The 18,634-nt window shown below is 39.8% G+C and overlaps 1 protein-coding gene and 1 long non-coding RNA gene across 2 annotated transcripts in view; one reads left to right on the top strand and one right to left on the bottom strand.

Moving 5' to 3' along the window:
• map3k10 (mitogen-activated protein kinase kinase kinase 10) overlaps window positions 1-18,634 on the bottom strand; it is a 47,212-nt gene that overhangs the window by 9,879 nt on the left and 18,699 nt on the right. Inside the window, exons 2-3 of the mRNA XM_003454835.5 lie at window positions 4,892-5,072; window positions 3,482-3,630 (exon numbers count right to left, since the gene is read on the bottom strand). Of these exons, the coding sequence (XP_003454883.2) occupies window positions 3,482-3,630; window positions 4,892-5,072 (330 nt within the window). The remainder of the gene's footprint in view (window positions 1-3,481; window positions 3,631-4,891; window positions 5,073-18,634) is intronic.
• Window positions 729-17,268, top strand: LOC112842142 (uncharacterized). Its single transcript, XR_003213818.1, has 3 exons — window positions 729-2,070; window positions 4,821-5,123; window positions 15,616-17,268. It is a non-coding gene; the product is annotated as an uncharacterized LOC112842142 (long non-coding RNA).

The raw sequence follows: 18,634 nt of genomic DNA on the forward strand, positions 1-18,634 counted from the left end.
AAGTCTTAAAAATCTCAAATCTTATACTTGGAGAAGCTTAAAGACCTCCCAAGCATTTTAAATACTGCTGTTTGCAAGTTAAAAGAAATGATTGAGTCAGGAAGGGCTAGAGACACCCAACACAAATAACATATATTACGATTTATCACCTTTTTTAAACTGCAAATTATGTCCTCAAAGTCAAATCTGTCAGTATCTGTTTTATCCAGCAAGATAATATTATCACACTTTAGTTTTTTATGGCAATTACATGTAATCCGTTTCTAATAATGCAGCAATTAACTGTGATAGGTCAGCCAGATTCACATATCTGTAGCAGTCTACATATTTAACTATTACATTTCCACTCATCCACCTTCCCGTTCTACCAGAATATAACCAGAACCCAACCAGCTGGCAGTCAGCTGAGTCGAGCCCCCCAAGTTGTGCTCATGGACAAAGACTCACTCTTATACTTGGAGAAGACGTCACCATAGCTTAAAACCCTCATTCATAAATTAATTAATTTACAAACCTTCAACAATCTCTTTGAGAGTAAATGCAGTCAGTCCAACTCGGACTGTGACAGTTTGCAGAAAGGTTGTCTCCTATCAGGAGACCTGTGCAATCGCCTTGTGATCAAAAGTGGTCGTGAAGACTCGCAGAATGCGAAGAAATTCATTACAATCACCAGGAGGAGTTTTTTTACTCAGGTGACTGAGCCATTATCTTGCTCTGACGTCCTAATTCAGACTAAGTCTGTTTTATGATTTTTTTGTCCTATTATTTTAATTTATTTAATAAAATATTGGTATTTGGTGTCTCTGTAACATGGAAACGTGGACTGTTATCTAATTAGCTTTGCCCTATAGTGGGAAGTGGACAGTACAGAATAAATGCATGCAGCAAAATCTATAAAAAATAATGCAGATAGGTAGCTATAGATAGATATGTTTACATATCAGATTTATATATTCATTTTGTCTGAATTTTTCCTTCAAGTTTTAGAAAGCCAGACAATGACTGTGCGACGGACTGTGCAGGGTGTACACCACCTTCTACCCTATGACAGCTGGGATAGGCTCCAGCACGCCGTGACCCTGGGGATGTTTGAACGGATGAACAAGCACACAATAAAACCTAAAAATGGATTTTTAGGTCTAACAAAATGATACATAGATAATTTCAGTAGACTCACCCTCTACCCCATCCACAGGTTAATGTTTGTTAGCCTATCATACAGCGGTCAGGTTATTTGTACAGCACAAAAAGGACCGAGCCATGAATTGTTGGCTCGGACAATTTTTCCCTTTCTGGCACTCAAAGCAGCAACAGGAGACGTGGAAGGAAGCGAGATGAGACGGCATATGGCGACCATCATGAGCCAAACCCCGACTGACAGTGTTGCCGAAACATGCTGCACACCTACAATAATCTGCCGAGCCACAAACTGATCACTGCTGCCTCTCCGACGTCAAACTACAAACACACAACCCGTCTCCTAAAAGTCCAACAGATTAACGTAAGAGAAGCACCATCAGTGGAAATTTTAACACATGGAAAAAACAAAGGATGGATGGATTCAGGGGCTAAAAATACAGCCTGCAGCAGGTGACGTTCATTTTTTTTTATGGATCTAAATTACCATAAAATCCATGTGGCGGGAGAGGAGATGAAAGTGAGCCGATGACAGGAGTAAACAGAGTGTAGAGAGTAGCGCGGGATGACAAAGGGGAGATTAACGGATGAACTTTGATAAGATGAAGTGGGGGAAAGGAGCTTTAAGCAGCAGAGTGGGAGGGAAGTTTGGTGCTGTAGTGCTGACAGTTTGAGGCACATCTCTCTCTCTCTCTCTTTTTTTTGTCTTTTACATTAAACCTGCCCTGCAGCTTTAACCATCCACATTTTTTTAAAGTAACCTGGGAATAAGCACATTAGGGCAGCTTGGATATAAAGCAAGTGTGTGTTTAAACAGGGATGATCCGAACTCTGAAACAGGAGCCGGTTAATATTCCACCACTGTTAACAGCGATTATTTGCAAGGTGAAAAGGAGAAATGTGGTCCGGGGGGAGCTCAGGCATGTATAAAAAGTAAGTTAATGAAACCGTCCAGACACGCGTCATCTATTTTATCTCTGCGTTTGCTTCTCATCTCCCAAATGTGGGATAGAAACGGGTTTAAAATGAACAACAGTAACCTCAAAAGTTACAGGATCTTAAAGTCAGTGGATATGAACAGCCTGTGGGCTTATTTAAAATGTTTCAGCATTTTCAGTGACAGTTTAAGGTCATACTCGCAGCAACATTTTAGGGCTTTACTAGGTTATAAGGAAAGACGAGGGAGAAGGGGAGACATATTAAAGTCATTCAATGAATAAAAACAACTTGAGTAATCTCTGAGATTATTAAAGTCAGAAAACTCAGATACTCCTTAAAATATAGTCAGAAATGTCTGAGAAAAACATTTTTCCCCTCCTCTGTGAAATCTCCTGTTTTTGGGAGGCATGTTTCTAAAGTGCAGCTGTTAATCTGCTAATCTAACTAAAGCAGCAAGTGAAAGTAAAGCTTAAACATTTTCCAAGGTGAGGTTGAAATAGTAAAGCAAAGTAAACGCAGGTAAATTTAATGTGCAGGACCAAAATTTAAAGATTTCTGAGGGAGCTCGGGAAATTAAAGTAGCTTGAGGAGTCGCCTCGTGTTCAGGCGTCGTTTTGTGTACAAAGTAGATCGGGCAAATTCATATTTGTGTAGAGATATATATATATTGTTTATATATATTCTCCATTTATCTTTATCTGTATCTATATTCTTTTTTTGTCAACTCTATTTTCATGTTATTCTTCGTTCTGCACTGAGAGAATTGCACCTCAATTGTTCAATTTTTCATTGCTACAGTGATAATAAAGATTATGATTCTTGCCATCTCACCATATAAAGTAATATCATAAAGATAAAAAATGCAAGCTGATAAATTAACATATATGTTTGTGTACATGAGCGAAGTGATAACTGCCACAAGCTTGGGGAAACTGGATGGGTTTCCCCAAGCTAATAATTTTGGACTTTTTTAGTTTCAGAAACCACTTCCTGTAAACTCTGAGTTCTTTTCTCTTACCACCTCCTGCGTTTCCATTTGTGTTGGTGTTTTTCATGTTTTAAAATCTAATTTTTAAGACAGGAAATGAATATATTATTAATCTAACCGCAAACCCACAGAAATACCACTGTGACACATTACAAAACACAATATCCAGATCATATGCAAAAACTTGCTGGAAACAAACCAGATATATTTTCAAACAGATTTCAGTGCAGCTGCTGGAGCAGCCACACCTTCATCTCTGCGACAATAAATAAATAATTGGTGATGTGCATTATGTGCTAACCGTGATTACATGTGACAAACACACACACACACACACACACACACACACACACACACACAAAAATCACTTTGATTACATTCTTGACTGAGGCTGTGTGCAGGTAACAGCCTTCTTACCTCCCAGTAGTTGAGCAAAAGGTTCAGGGCAGGTTGAAGGGACGGGAAGCGTCAGCTTGTTCATGGCGACTCCATAAGCTACCGCCAGTGCATCTATCTCCCGGTAAGGAACCTCGCCAGTTAACAACTCCCAGAGCAACACACCAAAACTATGAGGAGAGATAAAAAGGAGAAATCAACATTAAATCTATTCTAACTTAAAAAAAAATGTCAAATGTCATCTTCATTTTTTTTAAAGTGTAGAGCACGCTGTGGATCTAACATTCACGGTAAATTAGTCATTTACTAAAAAGAACAAAGTTTAGTCAAAAAGAAAAGATAAAGTAGGCTGGGTGGGATGTGTGTCAATAAGTACAACGTAGAATAAACAGCTTTCTGTTTTGTAATACAAAAAATACCTCTTTAAAGTAAAATAGCTCTGTGTTCAATAATGCAGCAATATAAAGGAGAATGTTATTCACTTTGACTAAATATAGTGCAAACAACAGTCACAATATAAAATTAAAGTGGCCCAGTATAAACCAAGTGAACGTGATATTAAATAAAATATGAAACTAGATCTGCTGTTGTCATAATTTCCAGTCAATCTGACTTCCTTCTGCAATCACGCATCACTTCCTGCAGATGAAGTCTATCTTTTACATACAGGCTGTGTTATTAAATAAACAACCTGAACACTTGGCGTCGCTAATTACTTAACTGTCTTCTTCCCTGCTCTTCTTCTTCTTACCATTCCCTTTAGAGGTCCAACACAGTAGATCATCTGCCTCCATCTCACCAGCCCTCTCCTCTACCACACCAACCCTCTGCATGACCTTCTTCACTACATCCTTAAATCTTCTCTGAAGTCTTCCTCTTTTGCTCCTCACATTTCTAATCCTGTCTCTTTTGGTCACTCCCATTGAAAATCTCAGCATCCTCAACTCTGCCACCTCCAGCTCCACCTCAGTATTCATCCTAAAAGCTTTCATTTCTATAGCACTTTATATATCAATTAATAACTTTATCAAGTAGCATCTGAAATGAGACCAGTTTTTAAGGTGTTTGGCAGGTTGACTTTTAGAGCATCTACCTGTATTGCTCCTGTGTGTTTAGACTTTCTCACCATCTTCTCTTTCTACATGTAACCCCACACTGACTGCATTATGTGGAGATCAAGGCCCGAGGAGGCTACACTGTCTGTTGTAGGTCGTCAGAGGTTTTTATGACTCTAGCTGTGTGTTTGGGATCATTGTCCTGCTGCAGACGCTGTGCTGATGCCACTTTGCTGGAAAGTCCACTGACAGCTTTTACAGTGTTTTGGCTATTCACCCTGTTCCCCATTCGCCTGCCCTGACAGGCTGCATGGAGACATCTGTCTGTGTGTAAACCAGGGAAGTGCTGTGACACACAAAGAGGCAAGGGCAGTACCTCCACACGTCGCTGCTCTTGGAGAAGAGGGAGTGCTTGATGACCTCCGGGGCCATCCAGGCGTAGGTCCCTGCTGCACTCATCTTGGTGGTCTGGTGCCACTCTCTGGCCAGACCAAAGTCTGTGATCTTCAGGGTTTTGCCATTCAGGTCATCCCGCTCCACCGGCTGCAGAATGAGGACTGAGGATGAGGAGGAAAGAAAGCAGAAGAGAAGAGCTTTTGTTATAAAAGGTGACATTCTCATGCACACAGTGTGCATGACAAAAACGCACACAAATACACTTAAAAACTGCTTTTGTGACTTTTAAATATGCAAATGCTCTCTGACAAGATATCAAACTACTGAGAGGGAAAAAGTAGAAACACAGACAGCAAACAAAGCTCCAGAGTCATGAATAATTACTGTATAAATCCAGCAGTAAAAATGAACTCACATTACACTAACCAAGTGTTTTTATGATTCTTAAATGCAAATATCACTTTCTTTATAGTTCCTTTATGATACAGATTTTATTTATTTATTTACTTTGGGTGAGGGGGTGGGTGTGCTAAATTAAAAGATCAAATTATAAAGAAATTAACCAGCAAATCAGTCAAGATAATCACTGCTTACAGCCTTAACAGAAGTGTCAGTGTGATTCAGTTAATTTCTGCTTTACTTTAAGTGTTTGTTCACAACAGTCATCCCAAAATGCTTTATATTGAGAAGTAAAGACCTACTATATTACAAAAAAACCACCAAAAATCAGATATTCCGCTCAAACAACACATGCAGACTGTGGGGAGGAAGAACTCCCCACTCCCGCAATCAGAGACCATGAACAAGACGCAGGGGACAGTGTAATGAAGGCAGGGGGAGATTAAAGAGTCTTCTTTCACTTCTTATTATATTCAGCAGAATCTGTGAAAATTACGATGGGCCTGAGACTTCAAATGCACTGCAACTTAAGAAAACAACAGCAAACATAGAAATGCTACAAAAGCGCACAACAAAATAAAAACACAACAGAAATAGAAAAAAAGCAAAGCAAACGTTCACAGAACACAACGCAAGTGTTTTTGTGGAGACAATAACGTGACGGACCAGCTGCAGAGGTGACGAGCTAACAGCAAACGGCTATTCAATTCAATTTTATTTATACAGCGCCAAATCACAACAACAGTCGCTTCAAGGCGCTTTATATTATAAGGTAGACCCTATAAAAATACATATAGAGAAAAACCCAACAATCATATGACCCCCTATAAGCAAGCACTTTGGCGACAGTGGGGAGGAAAAACTCCCTTTTAACAGGAAGAAACCTCCAACAGAACCAGGCTCAGGGAGGGGCGGCCATCTGCCGTGACCGGTTGGAGTGAGAGAAGGAAGACAGGATAAAGACATGCTGTGGAAGAGAGCCAGTGATTAATAACAAGTATGACTAATAGCTAATAGCAAACATGTAAAAAGTTAAAAGAATAATACACATACACATCATCGCACACATTACCTGCATGTTTTGGTTTCTATCACTTCCTCACCTGTTCCGTCACATTATTGTCTCCCCTAAAACACCTTTCTTTGATTTGTGAGATTTTCTTTCCTACATGCTGTGTGTTTTATTCAATTTCCATTGTGTTTTTTTCTCCCTCTGCTGCGTTTTGTGTGCAGTGTTTTTCTATTTGCTGATAATTCATAACTTTGAGTGCACTTGACCTCCCAGGGCCACTGCATAAATGCTGAAAATCAAACAATGGATCTATTTTTCATTAAGAATAAGAGTTCAGCAGCACAGTCATGTTCACAGAGCAGACCTTTGTGCCTCTTTCTTCCATTCAGTGAAACTACCTGGTCAGGCTGAAGTTTCCTACAGTGACGGTATTTTAATGTACGCAGTCTCCTTGCTAACATTAGATGCCTACGTCTTTGTGTCGCTCTCCGACTTCCTCCTTCATTTCCGTGACAGGACTGGCTATGGAAATATTTGGAGTGTACACAGTTCACTGGGAGCCAGGTGGGGGTTGCTCTCTCTCTCTGACTCGCTCGCAATTATCTACAGCCGTATGCAAAAGGTGGTGAAACAAGGCTACACACACACAACAGCGTCTTTGTTTACACACACGTGCACTCCTGTGCGTGCGCACACACACACATGCACAATAACCTTTCACATGATAAAGGTGTGTCTCTTTCTCTCTCTGTGCTCTGTCCACAAGCTCGCTAGGAGACGAGTTTCAGTGATACGGACGTGCTCTCAGGCCTATCAGCTGATACTTCCATAGCCGAGTCATGTTTTGCTTGAGGAACGCTGTCACAGCACTCCATTACAGAGAGGCTGTAGCGGTGAGATGACGATTAAATCGTGTTTCTGTTTGTCTGCTGGGTCAGGTCTTAATAGCGATGAAGAGGTCACACGACTCTGCCTGAAACTTGCTTTACATCCGCCCAGATCAGATCCTTCATAATGTAAATCTATTTTTGTGTCGCTGTACACACAGCATCTCCCACACATCAGTGAGTGCTGCTCCTCCTGAAGTTTCTCACTTGTTCTTTGAAGTGTGTTTTTTCTTATCCTATTGAGGTTCAAATGACATGTGGTGGTTCACAGATTGCAAAGCCAGTTAAGAAAAATGTTATAGTGACCTTAAAAAGTATCTTAGAGTTTATTTATTGCTTATTGGCAGCTCTCTATTTCTGCTCTATATGAGACTATCAAGGTCTTCAGCTCAGCCACGTCTAGATTTAATGAAAAAATATCTGTGGCCCTGCACCTTTAAATCAGCATTGTTTACTATTCTGTTTTCTTCTGTTAAATCTGTAATGGTCTCGTGTATTTCTTCATATTTCATAAAATGTGAATGTATGGCATTAGAACTGCACACTGTTTTGGCGTCTTTTCTTATTAGAGTTTATGTACAATATAATCTTTTAAAAGAACAATATATTTTACTCAATTCACTCGATTGTTAAATGAGTAGAAAACTATACTTTTGGTTGTTTTCTTATTCACAAAGGACCATCACAGCAGTTAGTTCCTGTCTTGAAACAACCCAAAAAGGTATTTTTGTCTCCTCCTGGGATCAAACCAGGTATCTTTTACTTGATCCCCCCCCCTTTTTTTTTTTTATTGCTGGTTCCAAACACCAAAAATGTATTTTATGTAAATCCAGTGACAGCATATTTCTGTCAAACCACATTTACAATTTATTTTTGGTTATATATATTATTAATAAACCAAATAAAATAATTCAGGACCTAAAACTGAACCCTGAGGAACGCCACAAATATAAACACTCCAATTGTATAGCTGGTATTTTCTATCGTTGTCATAATTTTCTCCAGAACTACTAATGAAGTCAACCTATTTGTATGGAATCCATACTCAATTAAACTATACTGTATGCATAATATTTGTATATGATAACAAATATGTATAGCCTAGGTTAAATTATAATAAAGTTATTGAAGTGATGCAAGAAGTTTGACTCTAATGGTAACTGGTGGAAATCACAGACTAACCCCATATGTTTCTGTGATATTCTATACATTGCATAGAGTTGCCTAATTAACGAATAATATAAACAGCTGTTAAAGAACTAAAAGGCAGGTATTAAATGTGTATTCGCTGCATTGTTGGGGTCAGTGTGTGTTTATTGTGTTTGCTTTCTCCTGCTATGTTCACTGTGTGGGTTTTGTCCTATAAGTCGACTTCCGTTGGATAATTTCTTTACATTTGCTTATAATTTGAACCAATGCATTAATCAATGCACTGGTACAAAAAACTAAAGAAAAAAAAACACTATAATGTATACAATATATACTACTATATATTACTGTTACAGTGGACTGGACATCTACTTGAGCAGTTTTGTTTTGTTTTTTTTTAAATCTAAGACTTTTACCTGTAATTAAGTATTTTTATATCGTGCCCTTGGTGCTTTTACTTTAATAAACAGGTGAAGTATGTCACCTTGGGCATGAACATTGGCAAAAAAGGAATAAAATATTCTATATCTTAGTGGATAATGAGAAAAAACACTCAGCAACAGTTTTGAGCAAAAATGCCAAATACTGCTCACATTTGAATATTCGCTGTTTTCTTCAGGTTTCTGGAAAAGTCAGTTAAGGTTTTAGATTTCAGCTTTGTTATTATATAACACATCACAGATGAAACATCTAAAACAAAAAAATACTACGTGTTTTACCGACGCTTTAAAATGTATAACACTGAAGATAAAAACTTGAAAAATATAGGCGAGTCCTTGAGTACATGTTATTTTCCACCTCTCTAAGGTAATGTGACTGTGTCGAGGAGTAAAGTGAGGGTTGCTGACAGTGATAATAAGCTGCCCTCATCCTCCTCCTCCTTCATCTGTTCTATTCTGATACTGCCGTCTGTGTGAGGGACGAATGTCTCCTCAGGGTTAGCTGTTTCTGAGAAGCAAAAATGGACCCGGACAGATTCCAAAAAGAAAAAAGAAAAAGGACAGAGAGAGATTGGGATGTGTTTGCATGCTCGGATGGGTGTGTCCTCACGGTCCACCTTTCCCAGTTAGTTTTGTGTGTACATATACAAAGCCCTGACACTCTGGGAAAGGACATCAGGCATGTGGGTGGAAGGTCGGGTGGAAATAGAAAGAAAAAGACAGGGAGGCTGACAGAAACGCACAAACAGAAACTGAATGTGTGACTGAAGCAGCACTTCCACCTGCTTCCTCTCCGTTTCTCATCTTGATGTGAATATATCATCAGCTTAGGTTCACACACTGGTAGAGAGGCATTCATGTTCACCCTGCCACAAGTTCTTCCACCCGTCATTTCATCCACACATCAAACACACAAATCAACATGTTTGTGTTAAGCTGGCAGCACAGAAACCTGAAGTGCAGCAACACACGAATAAGACTCGCAAGGGCGTGGGAAGCATATTTTTATCGCAGTGATAGTCCTCAAGGATAGTGTGGCTTTTACACAATGCGATGCCAGCGCTGTCGGAAATGTTATCTCAAAATGGGACTGAGAAGAAAGCAAGAAGCACTGCTTACATTCTCCCAAAGGGCTTCTATACAAACATGAATCGTGGTAAATATCACAGCCACTGATTAATCGCACAGTTTGATTACAGTAATCATACTGTGACAGTATTAAAGCAAGAAAAACTGATGCTTTCTCTGCTCCTTGAAAGGAAGGTTCAAAAAGCCAATATCATTTACACTCTCTTATCAATGACCTCAGAGTGCTGTGCCTGCAACCTACAGAGAGCACCCAAATTATAAATAAGGAGATCGAGTCTAAAGCCAAGCAAACAGCTCCTTGAGGAAAAATAAAGCACAGAAAATACAAACTGAGCTTCATAAACAGGAGCTCTGCAGTTATTAAGTCTTTTGGGTACCATGCACCTCAGTGCTGTGTAACTTCAGTGCCAGTGGTCCCTAATTGCAATAATTGAACATCTAGGAGGCAATAAACTTCACATTCTGACTTGTTGCATCCTATTAGAGTGTGGTTTCATTCAGTAAGCTTTTTAGAACGACCCATTCATTCGCAAATTCTTTTAAAGGCAGAAGGCTTATGTGTTTGATTTCACGCACCTGTGGCACTGAAAACACCTCAATTCAAAACCTAATAGGAGAACCCTTAAAAATCTTTTCTGTATTGTGGCTTCTGTCATGTTCCAGGTCTACTTATAGAACAAAATGAGTTTGCATTAGACATTAGTGAGGGTGGTCTACTTTTGGAAAATCCTGGAACCTATTCTAATGTTGTCAAACCAGGTTTTAGTTATACATTTAAAAGGTACAGGTGAGGTCATCAAATGAGGGAGTTAAGGGTTAGGAGGTGACGCCCAACACTTCTGCTCATTTAGCATAGCTTCTGGGACTGTAACGTTAAGTCCAAGTGTCTTAAATCTGCATTTTCGCCACTTTTTGTTTTTAATGACGAGCACTTTGCGATTGTGCAGAAGTCTATGGGAAAATTAAAGACTGCCTTTCAATCAAAATAATGAGTCAGTGAAGAGTTTTCGGCCTCAAATGTTACTGAATAAAACTTAATATTTTGTATATGGGTTCACATTTAGAGCACAAACAGACAAAGTTTTGGGGTTTTTTCACATTACTGTGTGTTTCACAGGATTTTTATTTTACTTTTACTTTTGTATGCTTTGTGCGTCTGTGTGAGCCAGTATATGTATTAATTTCTGATATTTATTTAAATATCTGCTTTAATATCCAAGTGACCTTATTTCTAATGTGGTTTTTAGGCATGTGAACCCATATATGTGGTATTAGCATATACAAATAAAACTGAATTGACTGGATATGATTCTGCGAGATGCTGTCTTGTGACGGGCATGTCAGATCCACCTCTCATTCATGACATTTGATTATTTCTTTAAAATCCCGAAACCCAAAAAGCACTGCGTGACGTCACAGTGGCTACATCAGTCTTTGACACAGGTGTGCACCAGTTTGTGACCTCTGGAAGAGGACTGCGGGGTTTAGTTTTTGGACAGGACACACAGTGTGACTCAGGCCGCACTCCCAAAGCTACTATCACAGCCGAGTATTGATCAGCTGTCAGAGACACCTGCTGGGAGTCGAGTTTTTTCCACAGGGAGAAGTGCGGCAGCAGTTTCCTGCCCCTCTGATCATTTATTTACTCACACCAGACATCCAATGGCGGACTTTGACCCCAGTCGCTGTTTAAACACTGACAGAGAGGCTTTGAGCTTACTAATGATCCTTCAGACTAGTTAGTCAGGGCATTAAGAACAGGTGACACATTAGCCTACAGCCCACACGGATGCTTCACCACAATGGAATGTGCAAAGGTCTTCTGAGTGAAGGCATTTCTGGAAAGCTTTTATTAAAAAAAACATAAGCAAAGAGTGTTTAGCACATGCTAGTTGTGATCTGGAAAACCCTGCTGGCCCAGTATGCTGAACAGAGAATGTTGTACTTCATGCAGGTTTGTGTAACACAAACTGCTCTGTTGCAGAATTATTTCACAGCAGCACGGTGAAAATAATCGCTGACTTGAAGCAGGACGAGAGCATTTGCAATGTAAGCACAACTAAATGCAGCAGGAAGTTTGCTTCATCCACTAAAAGTAAAGCATCCATGATAATACAGGTCACAGATTTAGTATCTTTTGTATAATGACTGTGATGAAAAGCAGGTTTTTGGTTGGGCATACTGAGTGTGTACTATTGACAGTCTTAAAACACATAATCCTAAAGACCAGTGAGCCGATCCCTGCCAACAACTGGTTGCTATGGAAAAATGTTTATTCCCCCACTGGTTGGCAAATGGTTGCTGGCTGTTGCTAGGTGAAATAAGTCACAAAGAGGGTGCTGCACTAAAAACCTGCTTGTGATTGGTCTGTAGCAGATGGTCGCGGACGGCCGTAGTTTGCATGGAAGATGCACACTTATGTGCAAACACTCAACATAAAAAGTGCAACAAATCGCAGAAACAGAGAGTGATCACCTTCAAAGTAAAAGTTGCACCTTTTCAAAAGAACTGTTTGTTACACAGTTAACAACTTTTACTTTGAAGGTACCCAACATACATCTCACCTTCTTGCTGTGAGGCGACTGTGATAACCACTGCACCGCTGTGGTGACCCGATTTAAACTTATCCAATCAAGCTTCTGGCTTTCTTCCCCCCAGGAGCTTTCTGTCCTCTCTGATCTCACCTCAGGACGCCTGCGTTATAGTTTGACAGGTGTATCAGCCCAGTAAGACTCCCTGCCTGCTACTCTCTGGAACGGGTCATGTTGCTTGCACCAGGTGCTCAGGGCTCACCTCACCTCTTTCACCACTTAAGCTAATAAAAAAATTTAAAAAAAAGCACTAGAACTAACAAGAATAGTCAGAGTAACAGCCAGAGGCATCCACTGTCCAAATGCCTGTTTTAAAAATTCATTACAAAATATATACGTAAATGATCTTATAATGATAATAATCTTTTATGCTTTTTTTCGACATGTTAGTTGCAACATTAAAAAAAACATGTTATTATACTTGAGGGAGGCAAAATATTAGGAACAATTTTCAATAGAAAACAGTGTTAAAGACCTTTCACCAAAGGCTCTGACCCTGATAATAAAAAGTAAATGTAAATTATCAGCTTTCTATGTTAACAACAACAAAAAATGCATCTGCATTATAAAGTTTTCATTCTTTGTGAAAACTGCTCCGGTTAGGTCCCAGATTTTATTCATAACTATCAGGTTTAAATTCCACTTTTCACATATTTTCAGCCCAATATTGAGAGAAACACTGACGAAATGTATTTTAAAACACTATAGCACGACTACCGGCAGATGAAAAACAAAACAAAACTATTTACAACTCCTTTTGATGACTATTCAGTGGGATTTTTACAAGCCCTGAGCAAAGTGCCATTGTCTCTGTACTGCCTCGCCTTAAATAAACTCCGTGATGGGAGAGCGAGCAATCAGCTGGAGCAGCGTTTTGGGCGTGGTCCTCTGAGCAGTCAGCTGAGAGATTTATCTTCTGCTGATCAGCTGATCTGGTTACTGCAGGTGGAACAGCCTGACAGAGCTCGACACCACTTTCATTTTCCTTCCTCTGTTCTTTAAAGTAACACTGCAGGCACATTAGAGGAAAGTGCAGTAGCTTATAACAAGCGTATGCCTACTGAAAACCCTTCAGACATTTCAATATTTGACTCTTTCTGAAGCGCAAATATAAACACATTCAATCCAAATGAACAGCTTTTACTCCAAGAGAAAATCAAGACTTGTTTTTCTTTTTAATGTTACACTACCATAAGAAAATTACACTTTATTGTACAAAAATATAAATATATACATGAAATATGGCTGAATAAAGTTAAAAATAAAAATAAAAAAAATCAACTGCATCCTGAGCTGACCTCCAGAGAGCAGCCTGGACACATCCAGCTGATATCGGAGCAATGAGGAAATTCACAAATGCAAATGTGCCCTGAATGATTCAGCTATAACATCAACAGTGGGGGCGCAAGCTCGATCTCTTGCATCACATGTGTAATTTCTGGATTCAGTCCACACTGCTGTGTCATTAATTTGATGTTGTGGTAACAACTGGGAAAGGTCACAAACCAGAGCAGTGACATTGGGAAAGAAAAGGTGAGTGGGGTATGAACACCCTGACGCTCCTATGAGGATCCATTTTGACCATCGTCCTCGTTGGTTTAAAGGAAACTCCGCCGCATGAAAATCAACCATGAGGAAAACCATCAGGAAACTACGACCCCCTCCCTGGAAGCCACGTAGTGATTAGTATGATGCCCCTTTAAATTCAGTACATTTTCTCCTAATCTGGGCAGCATCATATTCATGAAGGTGCGCAGCCATTATAGTGTGACATTTCTAGCCGCCAAGTAAATCATTTTGACTGTAAAACTGTGATAAACGGTTAAAATTTAACTTTAATCTTCATGTTTATTATGGATTACCCCAAACTATAAATGCCTACTGACTGTGGCCTTGGAGCACAATCATCAAGTGAAACTTTAGTTTCCCATGACTGCAAAACTAAAAGTTAAATGTGTGTATACCAATGTGTGTAAAGTTATATGTGTAAACCAGATACTCAGGGTGAATTCAAAAGGAGATAGTGGGCACATTTTCCTCAAAGATACCTTTTTATCTCTCTCAAGCCCTGATCTCTACTTTTGTATCAGCCAAGCAGCACGTGGAATTTTATTTAATTAATAATTTTATTTGATTTAGTTTTTCATTTTAATCATTTTTTGTATATATCGGTTAGGTTTTCTTAAGGCGGTTTCCTTGCATTTTCTTCAACTCCCATACACTTGTTTAAAAAATGTCTAATCTAACACAAACCTAATTTGTTAACAGTCTGATGACTGTTTCAAAAGCTGCCACTAGAGGCAGGATACAAACGCAAGTTAGTCCTCTTATACGCTCATTTTACATCCCCAACTTACAGCATTTGTCACTGAAGTAGAAATACAGATACTTGCTTAGTTAGAAAATACTCCGGTAAAAGCTAAAGTACTGGTTAAACCTCTTTACTCAAATAAAAACTGTAAGATAATCAAATCCCAACAAATTAAATGGGACAAAGTGGGAACAAAGTCTAGTTAACCTGCTCACTGCATTAAGATGTGATGTTATGCATAATTAAGACAACAGCCATTCTGAGAGACAACACTGGCTGGAGTCAAACACACTAAGTAGTCAGTGGATCAGTTTTTCCAACATTTTTATTTTGTTTTAAGCCAAAATTAGCATCCCAGTTAATATCACACATCTCACCACCCAAGCTAGCAATAGGCTCACCCGATAACCTTCAACTGCTCTTCTAAATATGATCATGCCTGGCTTAAAGGGAAAAAAATAATAATCAATGAATAAAATTGGATAGGAACAACCAAAATTCCAGAAACTAGCAGTCCATGGGCTGCGTCCCTCTTTTATATACAGTCTCACAGTGCTGCTTGCTTAGTGATCAGTGTTGTTTTTATCTGACAAAATGTTTGTAAATTTTAATTCATGTTGTTTTCTTGACTCATGTTCAAAACGGGCCTTTGGGGTTAAATATTTAGTCAGATATGAGCCACACAGTTGTGACATTGTTGAATTTTATTATATGAGATCCATTTAGGTACAGCCAAATAACAAAGACCATCCTTCATCGAGTTATTTCTTTTTTCCTTTTCCCTTATCAGCCTTGTTTTACAGCCCCTTCTCCCTCTCCCCTGCAGACCAGGTGTAGCCTGCATTTGATAACAGCTGCTTCTGTGTCGCCTCGTCAGCACCCCGATGCACATCTCCAACCACCTTCATCTACCTCCTCATCCTCCTGCAAGTCCAGAGCTTCTTGTTGTCACTCCGGTAACACCTGAGCACCCTCCCCGCCGCCTGCCTCAGCACATCAGCATGACAAAAAAAATTAAAAATAAATATTACACCAACACAGCAGCAGGCTGATGTGCATCAACGCAGACGAAGTACGTGCCCATGGGATTACTGAGCAGCCACTTCCCCGCCCCCGCCTGCAGACCCACCCTGTTTCATCTTCATTGCTACAAGATCAAAACCTCACCAACGAAGAAGTGACCGCCCCCTCGTCTTCATCTTCACATCAGCTCTTTTCCCCACAGCTCCGGCCCTCTTCCCTCCCCTACTGCTGGTGCCTACTGCTCCACTCTCTGCTTTTGCAGCTGTCGCCAGCCTGACTACCATCACAGCACGCCGGGGAGAAGAAATGGAAGAAGAGGTTGGAGAGGGAGTCAAAAACAGAGAGAAATAGACTGTGTGCGTGCAGAGTAATGGGTGGAGGGGGCGTAAGACGATAAGGAAGCAAAGGGGAGGGGGGGGTTAAGATGAGGAATGGGGCGGGGGGTAGGGTGGAACAAAGCTGCAGAAATGAGGGCAAAGGAGGAGAGCGAAGGAGAGATGGAGGGGAGGAAAGGCACACACACTATGAGAGAGAGGGAAATGAGTGGATGAAAAGATGAGGGCTACTAAAGGTAAAGAGAGATGACTGGAGGGAATGCTTTTGTCATTATCCTGGCAGCACATACCACATGTCTTTGTATCTCGATAGGTCTTTCCCTTTTTTTAAGTTTCTTTTTGGCTTCTCACATCTCTCACCTCTCAAGAGATTTGAACCATAAGACGATGCACATCTTTCCGAGCATGCCCCACAATATATATGTAAATTAAACCTCAGAATAGTTTTTTTTTTTTTTTTTTAAATAAAGAGATAAAGCTTCATGAGACAGTGTGGAAATGAAGTCTAACTAAAAACTGTTGCAACAGCACAGCAGATGCGCATCGAATCCCTGGATCTGTTTCCATTCCCCAGTGCTTTGATACGGAGGTTGTAGTGAGTATGCTCCCATGTCATCGATACCCCAGCTTGGCTCCGCTTGTACCACCACAGGCCATCGAGGCTCCAATCCTGAGCCGCACAGTGGCACAGTTTCACCCTGCAGCTATTCACTTTGTCTGCACACAAACGCAGCTGCCAGATTCGTGTGACCAGGCAGCCTCTCTCTTAGAAGAGATGGAGGTATTAAATGAGGTGGCTTTTTGTGCATGGAGCCTATGTATGTGTGTGTTTGCATCTTTGAATGTGTATGGTATGAAAATGGGCGTACTTACAGCACGGGAATACTCACTGAGAGATTTGAGCTTTTCTAACTCATGACTAGTTTTAGCTTTCACAGTTGTTTAGTTAAAAGGCAACATTTTACTGACATTAGATGCAAACAATTAGCATTTCTTTCCCCTAACACAGTTATTACAAACAAGTCATAGCCATTCTGCAGTGACAAAGAATTAACTGGACCTGAAAAGGTTTGATAGCAGTTAACTTAAAGTAATAGATAAGCAGAAAATAAGAGCCAAAACTAAGAAGAAAAAAAAACAAACATTGTGGATATAGCTAGCTAGGGTTGCCAACTTTTAACTATCAAATAAGGGACACTCTGGTGTGCCAGAAGCACAATGCACAACCAGCTGGACATAGAGTAAATATGCTCTGTATGTGACATTGCAGATAATGATAAATATACGTGATATTTAAGGTAGAATAAGGAACAAACCAATTTTGCTCATTATAATGGGATGTCCCAGCTAAAATGGGAAAGTTGGCAACCCTCAGTGTTGCCAACTTCTCAGTAAGGAAAATCGCTATTGGCTGTCCTAAAAGTCGCTATTAGTCGCTAAATGACGTCATCGCCTAATTTGCATAATTGGTCATGCCAATGTAATTGTAACCTACGTTGTTGGAGAGAGAAATAACATCGTAGAAGAGACAAAGTGAGCAAAAAACATCCTAAATGCAGTTAGAATTTATTTAGAACTACAAATTAAATTTCTTTTAGCAATTATTGTTTTTTAATGTCACAATTCCAACCCTGCTCCTTTATCCGGGCTTGGACCGGCAAAAGTGACCCGAGATTGGCACTCTGGTGGAGTTACTTTGTGTGTGAGCGTGTGTGTTTATAAGTAGTGTGGAGATTCAGAAATTGTTTTATTGCTTCCATATAACCTGCATTATTATAATTGCATTAATAACATGTTTTACAGCATTATTTGATTAGTAATATTTCTTACAGGGTTCATATTGCATTGAATATGTTTGTCATCACATTCATTCTATTCACAGGTAGTTTATTTTATACACATTGCATATCTGTGCTTGTTTAGAGTTGATGTTCCATCCAAGAGGGTTTTAAGCTTCACTGGTGAGAGTGTCCAGGTGATACATGTTGAGGGAAGATGAGAACATAGAAGGTTGACTGCATGCATGCTTACAATACACATAAATCTAGGGACAGGTCTGAGCGAAGGCCCAAGTGTCTTCTGCTCCTTCTTGAGACTTGCTGCAATTTAGTCTACTTAATGATTAATGACGAGTGTCCATTATTAGCTCTTAGAGACCCTGTAGCTTGAAGTTGGCTACCTTAAAAGGCAAGTGTCTTTGACCTTTTTGTAACCGGCTGCCCTTTTAGCGACCTGGTAACAGATGACTGGAGGAGATAACCAGCCCTCAGATACTCTGAAGGCTTAAGACTATGATTGTGCATGGAAGGTGTTATGGAAAAGAGAAGTTATATGTCTGTGTCTACCTATTAAAAATGTACAAGATGTACCATTATCTGCAAAACAATGACTGTACATAATGTATTTTTGACCTGTATTTGACGCCATGGGGGGGGCGGATACCCCAATGCTTTAAAAGTGTTCTCCACATGTATTTTTAGCAGAGAG

This window comes from Oreochromis niloticus, linkage group LG14 (genome assembly GCF_001858045.2).
Source record: "Oreochromis niloticus isolate F11D_XX linkage group LG14, O_niloticus_UMD_NMBU, whole genome shotgun sequence".
Classification (NCBI taxonomy): Eukaryota; Metazoa; Chordata; class Actinopteri; order Cichliformes; family Cichlidae; genus Oreochromis; species Oreochromis niloticus.